This window comes from Triturus cristatus, chromosome 2_2, assembly GCF_964204655.1.
Source record: "Triturus cristatus chromosome 2_2, aTriCri1.1, whole genome shotgun sequence".
NCBI classification, from domain to species: Eukaryota; Metazoa; Chordata; class Amphibia; order Caudata; family Salamandridae; genus Triturus; species Triturus cristatus.
This window is the reverse complement of record NC_140582.1, coordinates 198,861,952-198,879,642: the sequence shown is the minus strand read 5'-3', so window position 1 is coordinate 198,879,642 and position 17,691 is coordinate 198,861,952. Positions and strand designations below refer to the sequence as shown.

The following is a 17,691-nucleotide window of genomic DNA, read 5'->3' as shown; positions in this document are numbered from 1 at the left end:
ACAAAAGCAATGCACTAATAAAAGGTGTCGAAATTATTAAGCACAGGCAATCTCTCAGCTTTGAAAGGGTGAAATGCTAAGTGATCGTGTCAATATTTACACCAGAATACCTTTCTGCATGCACAGACGTTTGCAGTGCATGCAATAACAGCAATTTGAATTCTACCTTTCTATCCAGACTAGCTTTTGTTCATAGACAAATCATTTTGGGTCCTATTCACATAGCTTTGCATACATGTTGTTTCATAATATCAGTTTAAAGGATCAGTGAGCAGGCCACTTGTAAATCAGAACATAGACAACCAACCAATATAACAATTTGCCAAAAGTTGTATTTAAAGTAGCAAGAAAGTGACAATTCGATAGGTGTGACCAGGCAAAACATGATCAAGTTCCACAAACTGGTTTGTGGATATCACAGCCAGTTTGCAAATTGCTCGGCCACAGAGGAAGCACACTAACGTATTGCTTTAAAAAGCTGGAGAAAGGGCCTTCCCTAGGTTGGAAAAGAAACACATATGTAGATTTAGAGGAAGTGGGAATTTCCACTTAACATGTCTCCGGTGGATAAAATAATTGGGGAATGTGCGAGAGGGGAAGTGTTGATACACCTGCATATGCTAAGTGCCACACCCACAATTCACACAAGTACTCATCTATCATAAATCAGTACATTTGTAGAATGCTTCTTGTCACCAGTGAGGTTATTAAGTCGCTAGCAAGGTCCAGTTGAATAGCCAAACAGCCAGGTCTTCAGGGACTTTCGGTACTCTGAAAGAGATGGGGGGGAGGGGGGAGGGGGGGTGGGGGGTTGGAGTCCTTAGATTAAAGAGTAGCTTGTTCCATGTCTTTGCTACAAGGTAGGAGGAGAAGTGACCTTCGTATCTGCTATGTCAGGTGCAGCATGTGTGGGTAAGAGAAGGGGACACAGAGCGGAGGTGTCTGGTAGGCTGATGGAAGTTCAGGTGGTGGTTCAACTAGGTGGGTCCACAGTTGTGTAAGACCTTGTATGCATGGTCCAGGACAAGTCTGGCTGCGGCATTCTGTATGGTATGTAGTTGTCAGAGGTGGTAAGTTGCGATCCCTGCGTAGACGGCGTTTCCTTAGTCTAGTCGACAGGAAATAATGATGGTGTGCCTTGAGCTTTGGGGTAGCTATTTGAATATCTTAAGAGGTATGCAGAGGATGAAGAAGCAGGAGATGACAAAGTTGACCTGTGTGGTCATGGTTATCTTGTTATCCAGAATGATGCCCAAGTTCCTAGCGTGGTCAGTGGGGGTACGAGTGGCTCCAAATTCTAAGGGCCACCATGATGCGTCCTATGGAGAGCTTTTGTGTCTGAAAAACAGTACCTCTGTCGTATCAGAGTTGAGCTTCAGGCCATTGCCCTTCATCCAGTTGGCGACGTCTGTCATGCAGTTATTGAAGTGGGTCTTGGAGTCGGTGGATTCTTCGGAGAGGATGAGTTCTGTACCGTAACCATAGGATATGATGTGGAGTCCGTGGTTTTTGGCGATGCTGGCCAGAGGTGTCTCAAGAGTTTAAGAGGGTTGGGCTGAGAAGGGATCCTTGGGGTACTCCACAGATAATTTTTTGGGTCTGAGGTGAGTGGGAAATATGGACTTTTTGCATTCTCCTAGTGAGGAAGGAGGTAATCCATCAGAGAGCAGCTACCTGGATGCCTATGTTCTGCAGCCTTGTGATGAGGGTACTGCGCGAGACCATATCAACGACTGCTGTGAGGTCTATGAGGATCAGAGCCGCAATTTCTTTTTGGTTGATTAGGACTTGGATGTCGTCAGTAGTCGGAATGAGGGAAATCTGTGTTGTGGCTGCTGCAGAATCCAGATTGGCAGGAGTCAAGTAGGAGGTACTGTTCCAGATGTCAAGAGAGTTGTTGGTTGATGATGGCTTTTTCGAATACTTTGGTCGGGAACGGAGGCAGGAAGATAGGTCGATAGTCATTGAGTTAGTTTGGGTCTGATGATGGTTTCTTTAGTAGGGCATTGACATGTGCATGTTTCCAGTCTTCTGAGAAGGTGGTCATGGCAAATGAGGTGATGAACAAGGTGGTGAGTACATGGCCGATTCTGGCTTCGCTTGAATTGTAGATGGGGTGAGGGCCTGGGTTGGATGGGGCTCCTGAGTGAAGAGTTCATGATGGAGGAGGTGTTCTTTGAAGCATGCTGGCTCCATTCAGTTAGTAGAATGTCTGTGGTGGAAGCCGGGTCGTTGTGTTGCTTGAAGAAGTCGGAGGCCTTGGGCTGGGGTTTGAAACCTGCAATTAGTGTAGACTTCCTTTCATCTTTTATTTTTGCAATACCACCACTAAATGGTCACTATTTATTTCAACCCTTTTTATATGTTTCCTGTAAAGAAGTCCAATTTGGTAAGTTTTTTGCGGATCCACTGCGGTGCTCAGCCCCTCCTGAGAATCAGCCGCGGATTCACATGGAAGCCCTCAAAAGCATTTCAAAATCTGCTGTTAATGCTTTTCATTTATATTTTATAAAATATTATAATTACAGGACATCCTCCCAAATGAGCAATTTTTGTACACTAGTCTGCTTTTCAGTTTTACACTGAAGTCTCTTTTGTTCCCTTACCCTTTTAGCTCCGTTTTCATTAGCCTCTACCTACCAGGAGGTCTTAAGTTCACAACACTTCTTCTAAACAGCATATTATCTTCGCATTAACTGTAGCAGGTCTGGTTTGACTAAGTAATTCAAAGCATATCCCAAACATCATAACTTTTTTTTCCCCATAGTCAATCACAAAGTTAGTTACTTTTTTCCTTAAAGTCACTGCCTAATTGTTGTTCTCTGCACATTTCTACCACCCAATCAAATATGTTCTTTTAGATTACTTGCTGTCTTCCATTGTAGCCAACTCCTCTTCAAAAATGCCTCATTCTGCTGCAGCCTAATCCTGTACTCCTGCTTGTCTCCAAAATGTTCAGTGCCTGGATTATGAACCACAGTTTTGTGTTTTAGGCCAGAGAGGGTGCTAGAAAGAATGGCAGTGACATTGGCCTAGGTTTATCTAATGTACAATTACTTGGGTTTGCCAGAGAGGGTTAAAGTGGCATCAACTACTGCCTTTGGTTGAAAGCATTGCGGATTGCCAACATCTATACCTCATGATTGTTAACTGTAGTGGCAATGACCCAAGCACAATTACTGGTGTAGGACTGGAAATCCAAATGAAGGATACCTTGGGTACATTAACGTCACTCTTTCCCCACAAACTGCCAAAGACGAAAGTGGCAGTGGCCAAACCGGTTTTGCCCACAGATAGAGAAAACACAAATGTAGGAAGGTGGAATCTGACTACATGGTTGCCCCCACTTTTTTCCTGGTGTCTTGATGGTTTTTGACTTAGTTTGGCTGGGACCCCGCTATTCAGGGCCCCAGCCTTTCTGCTTTCTCTTCTAAATTGATTCCATGTACTTTAGGTACACTTTAGATTGGATTCTGGGGTACCCTTGTGAGTCCCTAGTATATGGTACACTATGTACCCAGGGCATAGGTACCCCAGAGGCCTACCAGGGGCTGAAGCATGTATTGTGCCACCCCTGAAAAGCCCTCCAAAATGACACTACTGGTCTGCTACTGCAGCCTGGGTAAGGTTCACTATACCTCACCTATCGGTGCACATGGAAACCTATCCGTCACCCCTATGTCAGGCCTTATCAATCCTGAAGGCAGGGTGCTTGGTTATATGTGAGAGGGTGCCCAGGCATGAGCTGAGCCCCTCTGCAGCCTTCGGAATCTCTTCTCCGGGGTTGTCAGTGGTGCAGCCTGACCATATACTCTTAAGTGCATTATAACCCAACGGTAAATGCTAACTTTGGACTGGCTGCACGGAAACATGTCGTGTTTGGTGTCAAACACCTTGGAATCATACCCCCACACCAGTAACTGGTGTGAGTATGATCCCACCCTTCTAGAGGGAGAGACATGACAGCACCGGTGTACCCGGTACCAACTTAACGGAGCCCTGGCATCACCAAATGAATGCTGCAGCCACAGACACGGGTCTGGCCTCCTGCTGCTGACCGAAACTCCGGCAGGGGAGGCCCAGACAATAGGTTTCCTGTCTCAGGGAGGTGTAACCACCTCCCAGACAGGCTGATGTGTATTGGGGCTGGGTGGGAGCACTCTCAGAGTGCTTTGAAGTCCTTGCACTGGGGGCACATTTAGTGTCCCTGTGCATAGTCCAGCTCAAACCGGTTCAGGGGCTTCCAGCCCCTGCTCTGTCGCAAAACTGGACAAAGGAAATGGGTGTAGTCACCCCTCTTTCCAAACCCTCCCCAGAGTTAGTCCAACCCCTTCCTTACGTATAAGTAAGGAACCTCTGGCAACAGGACTTTAGAAATCCCTGGACGAAACTCTGTAGCTGAATCATGGAACTTTGAGGCTCGACTAGAGGACTGAAGAAATCTCCCTTGGGGTCAAGGAGTGACTCCCCTGCTTAGCAGGCACCAACGAAGCATTTTGCCGGTCCGTATCTCCAAAGCTCCGGCCGGACTCCGAAGTATTGGCAAACTTCTCAGAGGCCGACCCAAGTCCCCAAAAAGCTGAGACCCGCAGCCCTAGTGAGTAATGTGGAACCGAAACTCCTGGTCACCGTGCACATTTGCAAGTCCATTGTGTCTCGAAGTCGTGCTTTGGGTTACTTGCAGCCAACGCCCGAGCACAATCTGCACCGAAGATAGCGGGCCTACACTCCACGAGTGTTCCATGAGCCCACTTCTTGCATTTCAGCTCGAGGCTCCTTCGCAATCCCTGGTCCATCGAGTGGTGGGTCCCTGTGAAGGCAACTTTGATTTTCCTTGGGCTTCCCTGGTTGCTCCAGACGTGCCCTGATTCCCCACCGCGTAGCGAGTCCCTCAGATCTTGCTGGTCTGCACCGAAGCATCTTTCTCCTTTCTGCGTGGGTTGCTGTTGCCAAGGCTTGTTGTGTCCAATCCGGGCACCGACGCTGCAGCACTAGACATCCTTCGTGGGACAGCTCGAATCCAGCTCCTGGCCGTCCTCGACGCCTCCTGGTCCTCGTGGCTGAAGAGTCAAGCTTCACCTTCTTCACCTGAAATCACCCAACTTCGGTGGTCATTCGCCTATCATGCCCTGGTCACTGCTTTCAGGTTCTTCTCGACCTCGATCCAGGTTTGGATCTCTTCGTACACTTCGCATCTTCCCGGCAGCAGCACTTCTTTGCCAGCTCCCATTGAAAACGACGACGCGACCCGACACCATTTGACACCTATGCACCCAGCTTCCCTGGGTCAGGTAACGAGAGTACTCCGGTGCTTCCGTGGGTGTTGACCCTAGAACTTCCCAAGTCCAAAAGGGTTTGGTCCTAGCTCATCTGTAAGTGTCCCTAATCTTTAAAAACCTAACTGCGACTTTCCCCATAGAAGCTAACGGGAGCTCACTGCTGTGTTCTCACACTGCACAAGGCCCCTGTGGGTCCCCTGTGTCACTACGTTGGGTGGTTCCTTGGGGTCCCAGCGATTCTACAGGCTCTAGGCCTTGCGTCTAGTTAAGTCGTGGTTCTTTTACCACTAATTTAGTATATGGTTTGGCTCGCCCCTAGGGCCGGACGTGTATTTGTGCTATTTAACTGTAATATTTGAAGTGTAACATGTGTTTTGACCTCTAGCCTCATAAAGAGACTAGTAGGGTGTGTTTAGAAATAAATACATATATTTTATATATATACCTGGTGTGGTTGCCTTTCATTTAGCCATTCAAGAGATTATAGACTGGTAAAACAAGCTGCTTTACATTCCTTCAAGACTTAGCCTGAAGGCTGCTCTCCATAGGTACCACTAGGATAGCTTTCAATAAAGGTTGTCTTTAACCTATCATCAATAAGGGGTTGTTTGGACTGGTACAAGGTGCCCACTATAACTAGTGGACAGAATATACCAGGCCAACTTCTCACAACGAAAACATCTCAAAATTAGAGAAACCACTTTGACATCACAAAATGGGCTCTGTGTACCATAACAAGTTCTTCTTCGACAACGACGGAAGAAAACGAAAAGAAGGAATCCATTTCCCAGACACAGGCAACAGCGTGTTCCTCAACAAATTAAAAGACTGCATCCTGTTCTATGTGTAGTAATCATCTACACACCATTATCACAAAGGCTCTTTTCAAATGCTTTTTTCAAATCTCACTTGGATCCGTGGCGTATCAACTTCCAAATAAGGGGTCTGCCAGCTATGTTGCAGGCGGATCAGACCCCAACCAAAAGCACAAATTCCATACTAAACACATTTAATACAAACATATCCTAATACAATTTATATAACTATATCACTGCCTGTGTGTGGGTATCTGAGGACTGTGTAGGTCTGTTAGTGGATGCAGGATTGATTCTCTGGATGGTTGAGGGGCTGTACGAGTGTGGAAATGGCTGTGTGAAAGGTTTTGGGGTCTGACTGGGTATGTGATTTGCTGCGTGAGGTTCTCCGAGTGGATGAATCAGTGACTGTATGGATGTGTAAGAGAATGTGTGAGTGGCTGAATGGATATATGAATGGATGTATAACTGGGTGTATGAGTGGTTTTCTGGGTCTCTGAGCGGGTGTATCAGAGGGTGCCTGTTTAAGTAACTAGGTGTGTGAAGGGCTGTGTGGGTCTGGGTCTGTAGGTGGGTGTGTGAGAGGCTGTATGAGTGTGTACGTGGTTTCTGGGTCTCTGAATGGGTGAGGGGCTGTATGGGTGCCGGTGTGGGTGTGTGTGATGGGTTGGTGTATGAGTGGCTGTGTAAGTGGCTGTGTGGGCTTCAGTGGTGTGAGTGGGTGCGTCAATGGTTTTGCTGTATAGGTGTGAGTGTAAGTGGCTGTATGGGTGTGTAAGCTGCTGCATGGGTGTGTGTATGGATGTATGTGGGTGTGTGTTTATTAGACTGGGGTCTGGATCCTTGCGTGCTGCCAAAAAAATGCTTTTGGACAATTTCTTGCCCATGAGGGGTCCCTCACAGACCCTCTCCATCGGGATACCTCTAACCTGACCCCATATATCCAATTTCTACTTTACACCCCTAACCACCACCCCCTCCCCCACCACCCACCAACCCCACCCCTGGGAACCGTGCCCCAAGGTTGCAGCCAGCCAATCACGACAATACTGTTGGCACGTGGATCTACCTAGGTGGACACGTATCTGTAGATATACATAAATCTTTTTCCCTTTTATAACTCCCAAACTACTGAACAGATTCACACCAAATTACAAAAAGCACTCTTTCTGGACCAAGATCTAGCTTTCTACCAAATGTGTGTAATTCCATTTAGCAGTTTGGGCTGTAGTCGTGTCTCAAATCCCTATGGAAACTGCATGGGGATAACGAATGTTGGGATCACCCCCCTTTTCTCGGTACCCGCTTGACGAATCACCCAGGAACTTTCCAGACAGCAGCTGAAACGAGTGGCAAAAATAGGTCCTGAAAGTCGTCAAACAGCACCAAATTATTAGTAAAACAAAAAACCCTTTCCAATTAAAACTAGGTCCTAACTAAGATAGACAGATCAATATCTGCCCAGGTCACACCAACGTCAATCATTCAAAGCCAATGTCAACATAATATTTTCTCTTAAGATCAGGCTGCACATCCAATGAGTTGCACTCCCACAAAGATATGCAAATACAGCCAGGGTGAGGAGCACAGAAAAAAGTCTGGAACTGCTATTGCCGCATTCCTGCTAATTGAGCTCTGGAAGCAAGAAATTCACCATTAACACTTCAGTAGTTCAATTTCTGAGGAGCATGTTTTCAAAGAGGGAAGAGGAAAAATCTAATTGTCTGTGTGGAGTTTGGGAGAGAGGAACAGAGTCTGGTGCTTTGTATAAATGTTCACAGCTTAAAGAGGTCCAACTGGGGAAAGCAGAGGTAAAGGGAGCAGGAAAAGGTCGCCTTTAATACAAGCTGCCCAGTGTATTTGTTCTCAAGCGAGAAAACCCTCCTAAAACAGTTCATTATCACCAGAACTAGTCTTACATCAGCTCACTACATCTATTCCCCACGTTCCTGAACAAAACTTATTACGGCAACACACAATTACAAACCAGTCTCATATTGTAGTCTATAAAAATGCACCACAGACACCTACCGACATAGGTTCTGCAAAAAGAAAATTGCTGCACACTAGCTATTCACAATGGAAATTATCTCTTGCCAGCACACCACCTGTAAAATTGCCTTTGCCTTAGAAAGTTGTAAAGCCTGGAATGACTTCCCACACAGGATTCCCACAAAACACTACTTCGGCTGATTTGCATGGCATAACCTACTTTTGAAAGCACTGCATTGACACCAAAATCACAAACGATAACAAGCATTGGGAAAGCCAATTGGCACCTTCCTAGCAAAGGTGTGGCCCGTCTATTGGCTTTGTCATGCTTGTTTGTATCTGCACTTCATGTCTGTCCAGCAAGTCACGACAAAGACATATGCATAACTCGCATTCTACGCACATGCCCAAAAGACAACCATTGAGCAAACATTCCAAGGTGGACACTGTGCGAGCATATGTATGTGAATAAATTGCAACATGTGAAAATGTGTGCAATAATGCATGCATCATGACGTGCTGGTGGCCATTTTTGGAGCACTTAAAAGTGAATCAAGTGGCTCTGTTGCACTCCACAGCCATCAGGCACCTGAAAGGTGGGTTGGGGGGGGGGGGGAGCAGGGCGGTATAATAAAAAAATATTTAAAGTAACATCCAGAACAGCTGATGGGAAGGACTGGAGCGGAATTGGCTGGGTGTAACACTGTGGGCTAGCAACAACCTGCTTAAGGAACACAAGACTCTCCTTAAGGAAAAACAAATAAAATAAAGGCATTAGCTAATGCACGTGCAGACTATTTCTGAAAAAAGTGTTACCATCCATAAAATGCTGTGTTAACATCTCTGAAGAACAGCCGTTAGCCAATACCAAAAGCCAGCTTAACGGCAGTAGCCAACGACTGAAAGGAGCTAGCCAAAAACCTGTTTCTGTATCTCTAAGCATGTGTGGTGTGATAAGATGAGCACTCACCATGCACACAAAGCTAAAAAATAGAATAAAAGAAGAATTGAAGCTTTATCTACATCATGTTTAAAAGGTTAGGATGACTTGGCACACATATTGTTTCATCTACAGCGGAGCACAACAAAGAGGATCAGCCCTAGGATGTAAATGTATCCAATAGTGCCAGTTAAATTGGAGATCCTGACGTGTCACACAGCTAACAAAAACAACAGTCTCCCGATGCACCAAGCAGTATGCCACAAACAGAAAATTCTCACAACTTCTTGGAGAGACATCTCGGAGTAAGTTACAAGTCATGCTTCATTGTGCTTTGTGACGCAAGCCACAGCCAGTCCAGGAACCTGCAAAGAAGAGTATGATCAACTCACATAGCCAGTCACAATTCGAACTGTGTGCAGACAGTATTCAAATTCATACCCGCCAATAAGAACCCTTATATCGTAAATCAGATATTCCAACTTACATGACTCGCGTCCACCTCTGAATAATGGAGAGCTTATCTTCAATCGATTGGCACAAAGGCAGAAATCCAGATAATCAGCAGCACTGCTAACAAGTAGTCAGTCTCGTTTGAGTGGGAATCTTTCTTAAAATAAGCTAGCCCAGCTCTAGCAGAGTCACTAAAGCATCCAAGGGCTTAGTATGTCAGATCTCTGATCTGTTTCTTGTTAAAATAAAGGACACTAAAAGACTCCACCTCATCCAGAGACACCATCTCTACCAAACGTGTCAAAGAGCAAGCATAACAAAGCACCATTCACTACCCTCCTTATGAACAAGTCATTTACTAAGCACACATCAAAACAAGCCACCTTCAAAGTCCTTTGCGAGAAGTCCACCCATTATCCCCAAGAACAGCATTTACAGACCTAGTGTTATCCCTCAAAAGCAAAAACTAACAATTCGGTTGCTACCCAACTTAAAATGCACATCAAAACCCACACTCTTCTCAGACAACTTCAATTCAGCTTCCACCTAGTGTATGAAACAAAAACCACAATCAAAATCTGGCACGAAGCCCATAAGGAATCAACGAAAGGGATGCATGCTTACTGATGCTTATATAAAACGGAGCAAAACTCAATGTCACTAGCCAGATTATCCTGCTCAGCCGCTTCTGAAAGGAAGACTTTCATTGTACCACCCCTCCTCAATCAACAGGGCCTGACAACTGAAAATGCACCCCCTCTCAGTCTCCAGGCCTCGTAAACAGATCCATAACGTTCACCAAGGTTACCTACATCCTTTAACATCTCCTAAAGACCAACAGCAGTCACATACTTTTGCATTTTTATAGCAACAGGGTACACAGCAATACAAATAAAAAAAACTCAATAAATACACAATCAACAGCAAACACAGCTAAAATGGAGATAATGTACAGAAACATTTATCACTACATACTTCCTAAAACTCACAAACTTCGATAAAGAACTCTTCTCTCCATTACTTCGAAACTTGGGCCAATTTTTTTCCAAGAACATGCCCAAACCTAAACACTGGGAGTCATTCACAATTCGGCTATAACTAGTTATGTATTTTCAGGTCATACATATAAAAACAAACTACACAATCAATGAACAGATATACAACTTTTAATTTCCACAATACATTGGTCACTTGTCCCATCCTAATCATTTTCAGAGACAAATTAGTGTTCCGACAGGAACGTTTTCATGAAGCCAAAATGGTAATATTTCCATCTCCAAGTAGCCCAGACTACCAGAACCCAGCTCTTAACCAAAAGAAATCCTGGTTGCCTTGACGCAGCAGACATGGCTTTGAGTGAATGTCCAAGTCAACTTCAAGACCTTCTGACTTACTTCCAAATGTTGCAAGTGACTGTGGACAGAGTATTAACAGTTTCTGAACAGCACCTACAAGTTTGATGCTACAACTCCATTGCATCCGTTTATGAAACTGTATTCAAGCCACAGACAGCAGTGGGAGTGTCAAGTGTCAGATGCTGGGCATTGAATTATAGTTCTGACTTCTTATAATGATGAACCCGAATAACAATGCACCCTTCTTTATTTAAAGTGACAAGTTTGCCTCAAGTGGATTAGCTCTACACCTGGAGCATTTGTTTTTAATTTTCATTGATTCATAAACGTTCCCAGCAATACCGCAGTGATCTACAATATTAGATGAATGTGGTCAATCTGCCATTGTGTGAGAATAACTGCATGCTTCAGTATAATGTTTTAGCTCCCAGTTATTCTGCTACTGCTAAGTACTCATTTTGCGCACCTTAGTTCCACAAAGATGGAGAAAATGTTATGTGAATCTGCCATAATGTATCTGCACCATGACCATGAACCAAGGTAAATAGCCTCAAACTGATGCTCTTTCCAAAAAAAAAAAAAAAAAAAAAAAGTGTGGATCACTTCTTACTGTAACCAAAAGGTCATTCGACAAGCATTTTATATTTTATTTTTACCTTTTTTGTATTTAATGTACCTGCTATGCAAATATGCTAGAACTTGTAGGTTAGTTTCCATCCTAGATGATACAAACATTCACAATCCTTGGCCCGAACCATCACACATTTAGGTATATTGTAAAAATGGCATAATATAAAGAATGTATTGTAACGTATTTATATAGCGCTTACTACCATTTTATGGGGCGCTGAAGCGCTTATCCATACGGATTGCAACCTACACCATGTGGTGTGCGTGACTGGTAGGGTGTTTTTGTTTTGAGCATATGTGGGAAGTGCTTTCATGTAGCGCGTGATGATACTGAGGTGCGTTTAACTTTATTTAACCCTGCATAAAGTGCTGTCATGTGTCAATCTCAGAAGTTACTTAAGGCCTCAAAACCTCCTGTAACACACCCGAAAGAAAGGCTGTCCTTTACGTTACTGCTGACCTAAACATCTTCGTAATGATGCCGGTGGCACAGAGCGTCCCTGTAAGTAACACAATGACTAGGGAAAGGGTCAATAAAAAATAATAAAAATAAAAAATTATTAACTTAACCCCCCCGCAGAACAGTACAGTACAACACATCAAATTATTTTTTAGGGCAAGGTCATTTTGAAATACACTGGAAATAAAAGAAAAATAAGATTGGTAGAAATAAAGTCTGGAAACGGAGAGAAAAAAAAAAGCATGGGACCCACGTGCAGAGACTGACTTGCAGAAAGCGGAGGCTGTGGCAACGCGGCGAGCAGGACAAAGTTGTAAAAAGATGGAGGTTTATAGAGAACCAGAGACGTGCAGAAAATCCTAAATGAAACTTGTGAACCCAAATTACATTTTAAGAAAGATTAAGGCGAAGGGCGAGCTTATGTGCAACTCGCAAACTGCATGAAAGGTGCAGGGTTGCTCTGTCAAACCCCATATTTCAAGGGCTATATAAATAAATGCCGACACTCATTCCAACTCCCGCACCACCTGATCGCAGCTACGGGCTAGGCCCCTCTGCACCTGCACAGGAGCAGCACCCGGCTCAAAGTGGAGCTGGTGCCGCCCTCTTACACAGACGAGGCAAGCTTCGTGCCCAGGCATATCAGCCAGATCAAACCCCGGCAGGGTGTTCACTGCTGACAGCGTGAGTGCCGGCGCTTGGGCTTCGCATGCACGCACCCTACTGCTCCCGCACAGGCCCGAATCCATCCCCTCCCCTACCTGCGAGCAGAAGTACGATCCTTGGATGCCCAGCTTGATGCAGGTGGGGCACTGCAGCTTGGCCTGGCTGCAGCAGCCCTGCGTCTCGCACACTCGGCTGCTCTCCACGGCCGCCATGCTGCAGCTCCTCCTGCCGCTGGCAGCGCACACTCGGGCCAGGGGAGGAGGGAAGGAAGGAGCGGCCCCAGGTCCGCCCAGGCTGCAGCGGGGAGGGGTGAGCACGGATAGGCCCACCGGAAGGGGCAGAAGCACTTCTGTCTCAGCCCACCTCTGACGTTTCCCGGCGCACACTAGAGGCATAACCTCAGGCCCATGTTGTGGCTTCCTGTTAATTTTGTTATACTCACGACCATGTAAATCTATTTTTTTTAAAAAATGAATTCAATGTCATTTAAAACCATATTATTTCTCTGCAGGTTTTAAAGTTGCCAGATGACTTATGTCACCTCCTACATTTTCTAGTCCTGAGCGGTCCTTTTCAAAATAATTTTCAGGTGTGGTTGTCCAGTTGATTCAATTGACTTCGTACCACGAATACCACTCCAATTATGTAATTGGTTTACAACGCAAAACTCGGGGATAGAACACTGTGCCCCTGGTGACATGGAGTCATGGGCTATCCATTTTAGTTTTAATTTAAAAATGACTTTACACCTTCTTCCCTCAGTAAGAAAACTAGAAAAATATTTTTTTTAAAAAGATTTAGGAATATGACTTGAAAATATTGAAACAAATTGCTTGAAAGCTACAATGATGCAGGCACATTTTAAATTTGTTTACTTTACACCTTGCTATTTATTAACACATAAAATACTTTGAGATTGGAGGAAAGTGAACTTAGTGCAGGAACATTTTAAAACGTCAGTTCACTAGAAGCCACGTCACCAATCAACTACATCAGGAACAAAATGGCACAGGAAAAGTACTGGAAAAAGGAACTACACCAGAATAGAGAAGGCCAAATGCAAAATTACATATGTAAACCATATATAATATGAAAGACTTGTAAATTATTTTTATATATTACACAGTTGGTCCATTCCATTCATAAAAAAGCATAGCACAAGATATGTAAGCTACTGCGAACAATACCATAATTATATTGCTGAAATGGCCAACTAAACACGTAGAAATCTAACTAGTAAAACGTTTCCAAATCAATGTATGAATTACATTTTGTCCAAATTGCTTCTAAATGACAAGACTTGTATGCTCAAAAACTGGACTCCTGAGCAACCTAATTCTCATATTACCCCATCTGTGCTGCAGCCCGAGGCGTAGAAAAGGCCTTTTACTATTTAAAATGGTCAAAGTTGTCTCTTACATTACAATTGTATAGCCTATCGGAGGCCTTTATGGAACTGATCAATCTCTGTTTTACTTCCTAAAGCTCCAATTTATGCCAACAGGTCATATCTAAATAATTTCATTCAAGCAGAGGCACTCACAGTGACTGTCCAAGCTCTGGACTCAAATTGTGTTTGTCTGACAGTACAGTCCAAAATAATTGAAACACAACTTTCTGCTGGAAATCATCCCATAAAAACTAGGTGAATTAGTTTCCAAACACCTAGACTCAATATTGACGATTAACCATTAATTCCTATTAGATGTTGTTTATCGTAGTCTAGACACATAACTCTTTAGTCACCCTCTCCTGGTGGGAACTTGTGAATTGTAATAAAATAATGATTGCTTTAATAATTTTATGTCCCATTGCTGTTACCGTCTATTTTCTCCAACGACAAGAATGAGATATTGTCAGAGTGTGTCTGGGCAGGTAACGTTCAGCATATTTAAATCCATTAGATCAGTGGTTCGTTACCTGTGGTCCCGGGACCCCTGGGGGTCCGCAAAGCCTACTCAGGGGGTCTGCAACAGCTTCGAAAAATTAATAATAGTATGGATTTATAAAGTATATATGCACTAAAATGTAATGCATAATTGAACATTTTTAAAACATTCGAAAATGTCAAGGAATTTGAAATTGGAGGCTAAAAATGAATTTAATATCCGCAGATTAATTAGTTAGAGCAGTGCAAGTGCATCAAACAGAATATATTTTGGACAAGAGTGGTCTCTCATTTTGAAAAGCCCAATTCTTTCCCATTAAAACCAATTGATTTTTTAAAAATATTTGTTTATTAATTAAATCAAATTTTTAATAATTTGTGTATTTGTTTAATGAATGCTTGTTTCTGTATTTGTTGCTGGTCAAATCATTAAAAATACTTAGGCCCGGGCCCCCACCTCCAGTAATGGCACAGTGAGGGTCTAAGGATTCTTTGGGGCTTCCTAGGTTCCACTAATGATTACGTGTAGCTCCACAGTTGTCAAAAGGTTGAGAACCCCCTCACTAGATGGTATATGAGCTACAAAAGACTTCTCTTTTGTTCTCTAATTCATCTGACACTATCATGCCACCCTCTGTTGATATTAAGTCCCAGCAAACTCATCCCTTTTTTGGACACTCCCTACCACAATGACCCCAACAAGATACTCTCAAATAGTATACCTGCACGTACCAGAAAAGTACTCCTCGTGGGATGTAGAAATACCCTCAAATCAGCGGATGATTGGCTCAAAGGGGCCATATTGTATACTAAAATGTCAAATTCAATTCAGACAATAAGCAATCATTGGCAAAGCCAATAGATCTCGCCTTTATAATGCACGTGTTGAGCTGTTGGCGTTGACAATGTTTGTCTGTAAAGTATTGTTTAATACAAAGTAAAAGGAAAAAAGCAAACATATCTTATGGCATCTAAAACTGTATGTTAAATTCAATGTTTTCAATCTTTATAAATGGCACAGTTTATTTTTCAAATACCTTTCACTCAGGAAGCTGAACACACTTTTAAAAGAATACTGCATTTTTAACATGCAAAGGGAATAATTTCCAAGGCCTAAATTACTTTCCACCAGATTCAGCCAATTAATTATTTGTGTTAGGCCAGGGAGCAGATTTATGGGCCTCCAGGAAAAGTGTCATGGTAAGTACACCTTCTGACTCAGACGGCAGCTCAGTGGAGCAGATGGCCCTTTTCCCAGTTCCTTAACAGCCTTTATGTGCTAAAGTTTGTGCAATATGTGAAATGAAAGAGATGAAACAAAACAACCCTAAAAGTCTGCTTTTCAGCCTTACCCTAGCAAAATAGCCCTGTCACCAAACTGGGAGGGGAGCAACATGCATGGCTGGGTGGGTATTTGAGGAGGGAAAGCAACACACGAGGGAGAAAACTGGAAACACATGCACTCTAATGGAGTTCTGAACGAAAAAGAAAAAACATCCTTTAATGTGAGTAGTGAAAGGCTACAAGTCAGTCAATCAAAGTGACCATAATGAAAAAGGCTATGCCTCAGGGGAGGGACAAACACAAGAAGAGAAAGGCAAGCCATCAAGCAGGAAGCAAGCAAATTAACAGTGAAAATAAACTGAACAAATGGGTGGGATGGCAATGGGTGGGATGTAAGCCCACTGTAAGTTCAAAATAGGTCTTTAGCAATCAGACAGATTGTGCTGTCAAATAGAAAAGACTTAACAAATGACCATCTGCATAGACAAAAACCCTCATGCCGTGAACCAGATTGTGGACAACAGCCAATTCAAACCCATTAGGTATATCTAAGCAGTTCTCCCTTATGAAACCTTGAACCTCAGAATTATGCCAACATTTGCAACATTATACACAATTCTAATGTTGTTCCAGTTGAATTCCAATTTGCTCAAATCTCCAACACACCTAAAGCTCACTAAACCCAATGTCACTGTGGAGGGATTTTTATTTAATGTATTTATTGACTTGAGTTTTATATAGCCCTGGCTAGACCTGGAGGTATCAGAGCGCTTTACATGAGGAGAGTTACATAGGTTACAAGTTACAACATTGTTACAGAAAGGTACATCAATTACAAGTTACATCCGTTGGTTCATGGCGTGTAGAACGGTAAGGGGGTAATGTGAAAGGACGACGGGGAGGGAGATTATGCGGAGCATAGGCACAAGGATAAACAAAGCAGATAGGGGGAGAGAGATTCAGGGGAGAGAGGAAAGGAATTGGGGAGGCAAGCAAGAATGAAGGAGGGAAGAGGTGGGGGAGGCCGGGGGTAGGAGACACAGTGAGGAGACGAGGAAGAAACTGTGTCTGAAGTCCGGCTGGGTGGGAGATAGCTCCCCGCGATAAAGGGATCATTCCCAGTCTTCCATTATGGGTGATTCCCTTGTCGCGGTGGACTCTCTCAGCGGGGTCGCTGAGACTCCAAGGCATAGATGCTGGATCCCTCCCCAACAAGGGGAGAGGAGTGCTTTGGTCACGGGCACACTTAGAAGAATGAAGGACGGAAGAGGAGGGGGAGTGGGTAGAAAACCCAATGTGAACACAGTGTCCGATGTCCGGCAGGGTAAGAGACGGTTCGCAGTGGTAAGGGGATCAATCCCAGTCCTCCACTATGTGTGACTCCCTTGTCACTGTGGACTCTCTCAGAAGTGTCTCTGAGACTCCAGGGCAATCCATCCCCAACATGGTTGGAAATAATGGTTAGGAGGCTTGTCTGTTAAGATTTTCCGAATGGTGCCTTTGTTATATGCACAAAAAAGAGAGGGAAAACGAAAAACAAATCTTAATGTATATTTGTTTCCACTTTATTTCCCTTCTATCAGTGATTTCATCCAATAACACTTTCTTTTTTATCCTTCCTTTTTAGGGTTTTCCATAGTAGTGGCACCAACGCCCTCGGAAAGTCGAAGAAAGAAAGAAAAGCCAACCATGCAAACACAACAACAAAACAAAAAGAAAATTAATCACTGCCTTAGTCGCCAGGCTTTATCCATTAAGGTGTGCGAGAAAGTGCCATCTTTCTTGCATGATATGCCCCCACCTTTTGCTGAATTGCTGATGTACTTTGACTGAGTGTGCCCTGGGCTCCTGCCAATCAGGTACCCAGGGCGTATGTTCCTTCCCTAAAACTGTGTTGAAGCCTAAAACCAATTGCCATCTCTGGCCACA

General features: G+C 43.8%; 1 protein-coding gene across 2 annotated transcripts in view; it reads right to left on the bottom strand.

The window, feature by feature from the left end:
* METAP1 (methionyl aminopeptidase 1) overlaps positions 1 to 12,952 on the bottom strand; it is a 475,875-nt gene extending 462,923 nt beyond the window's left edge. The window contains exon 1 of one of the 2 annotated variants that reach the window (XM_085641167.1): positions 12,686 to 12,952. In XM_085641167.1, the coding sequence (XP_085497293.1) occupies positions 12,686 to 12,802 (117 nt within the window). In that variant the 5' untranslated portion in view covers positions 12,803 to 12,952. The remainder of the gene's footprint in view (positions 1 to 12,685) is intronic. The other variant, XM_085641168.1, reaches the window with a different exon arrangement.
* Positions 12,953 to 17,691: the final 4,739 nt, after the last annotated feature.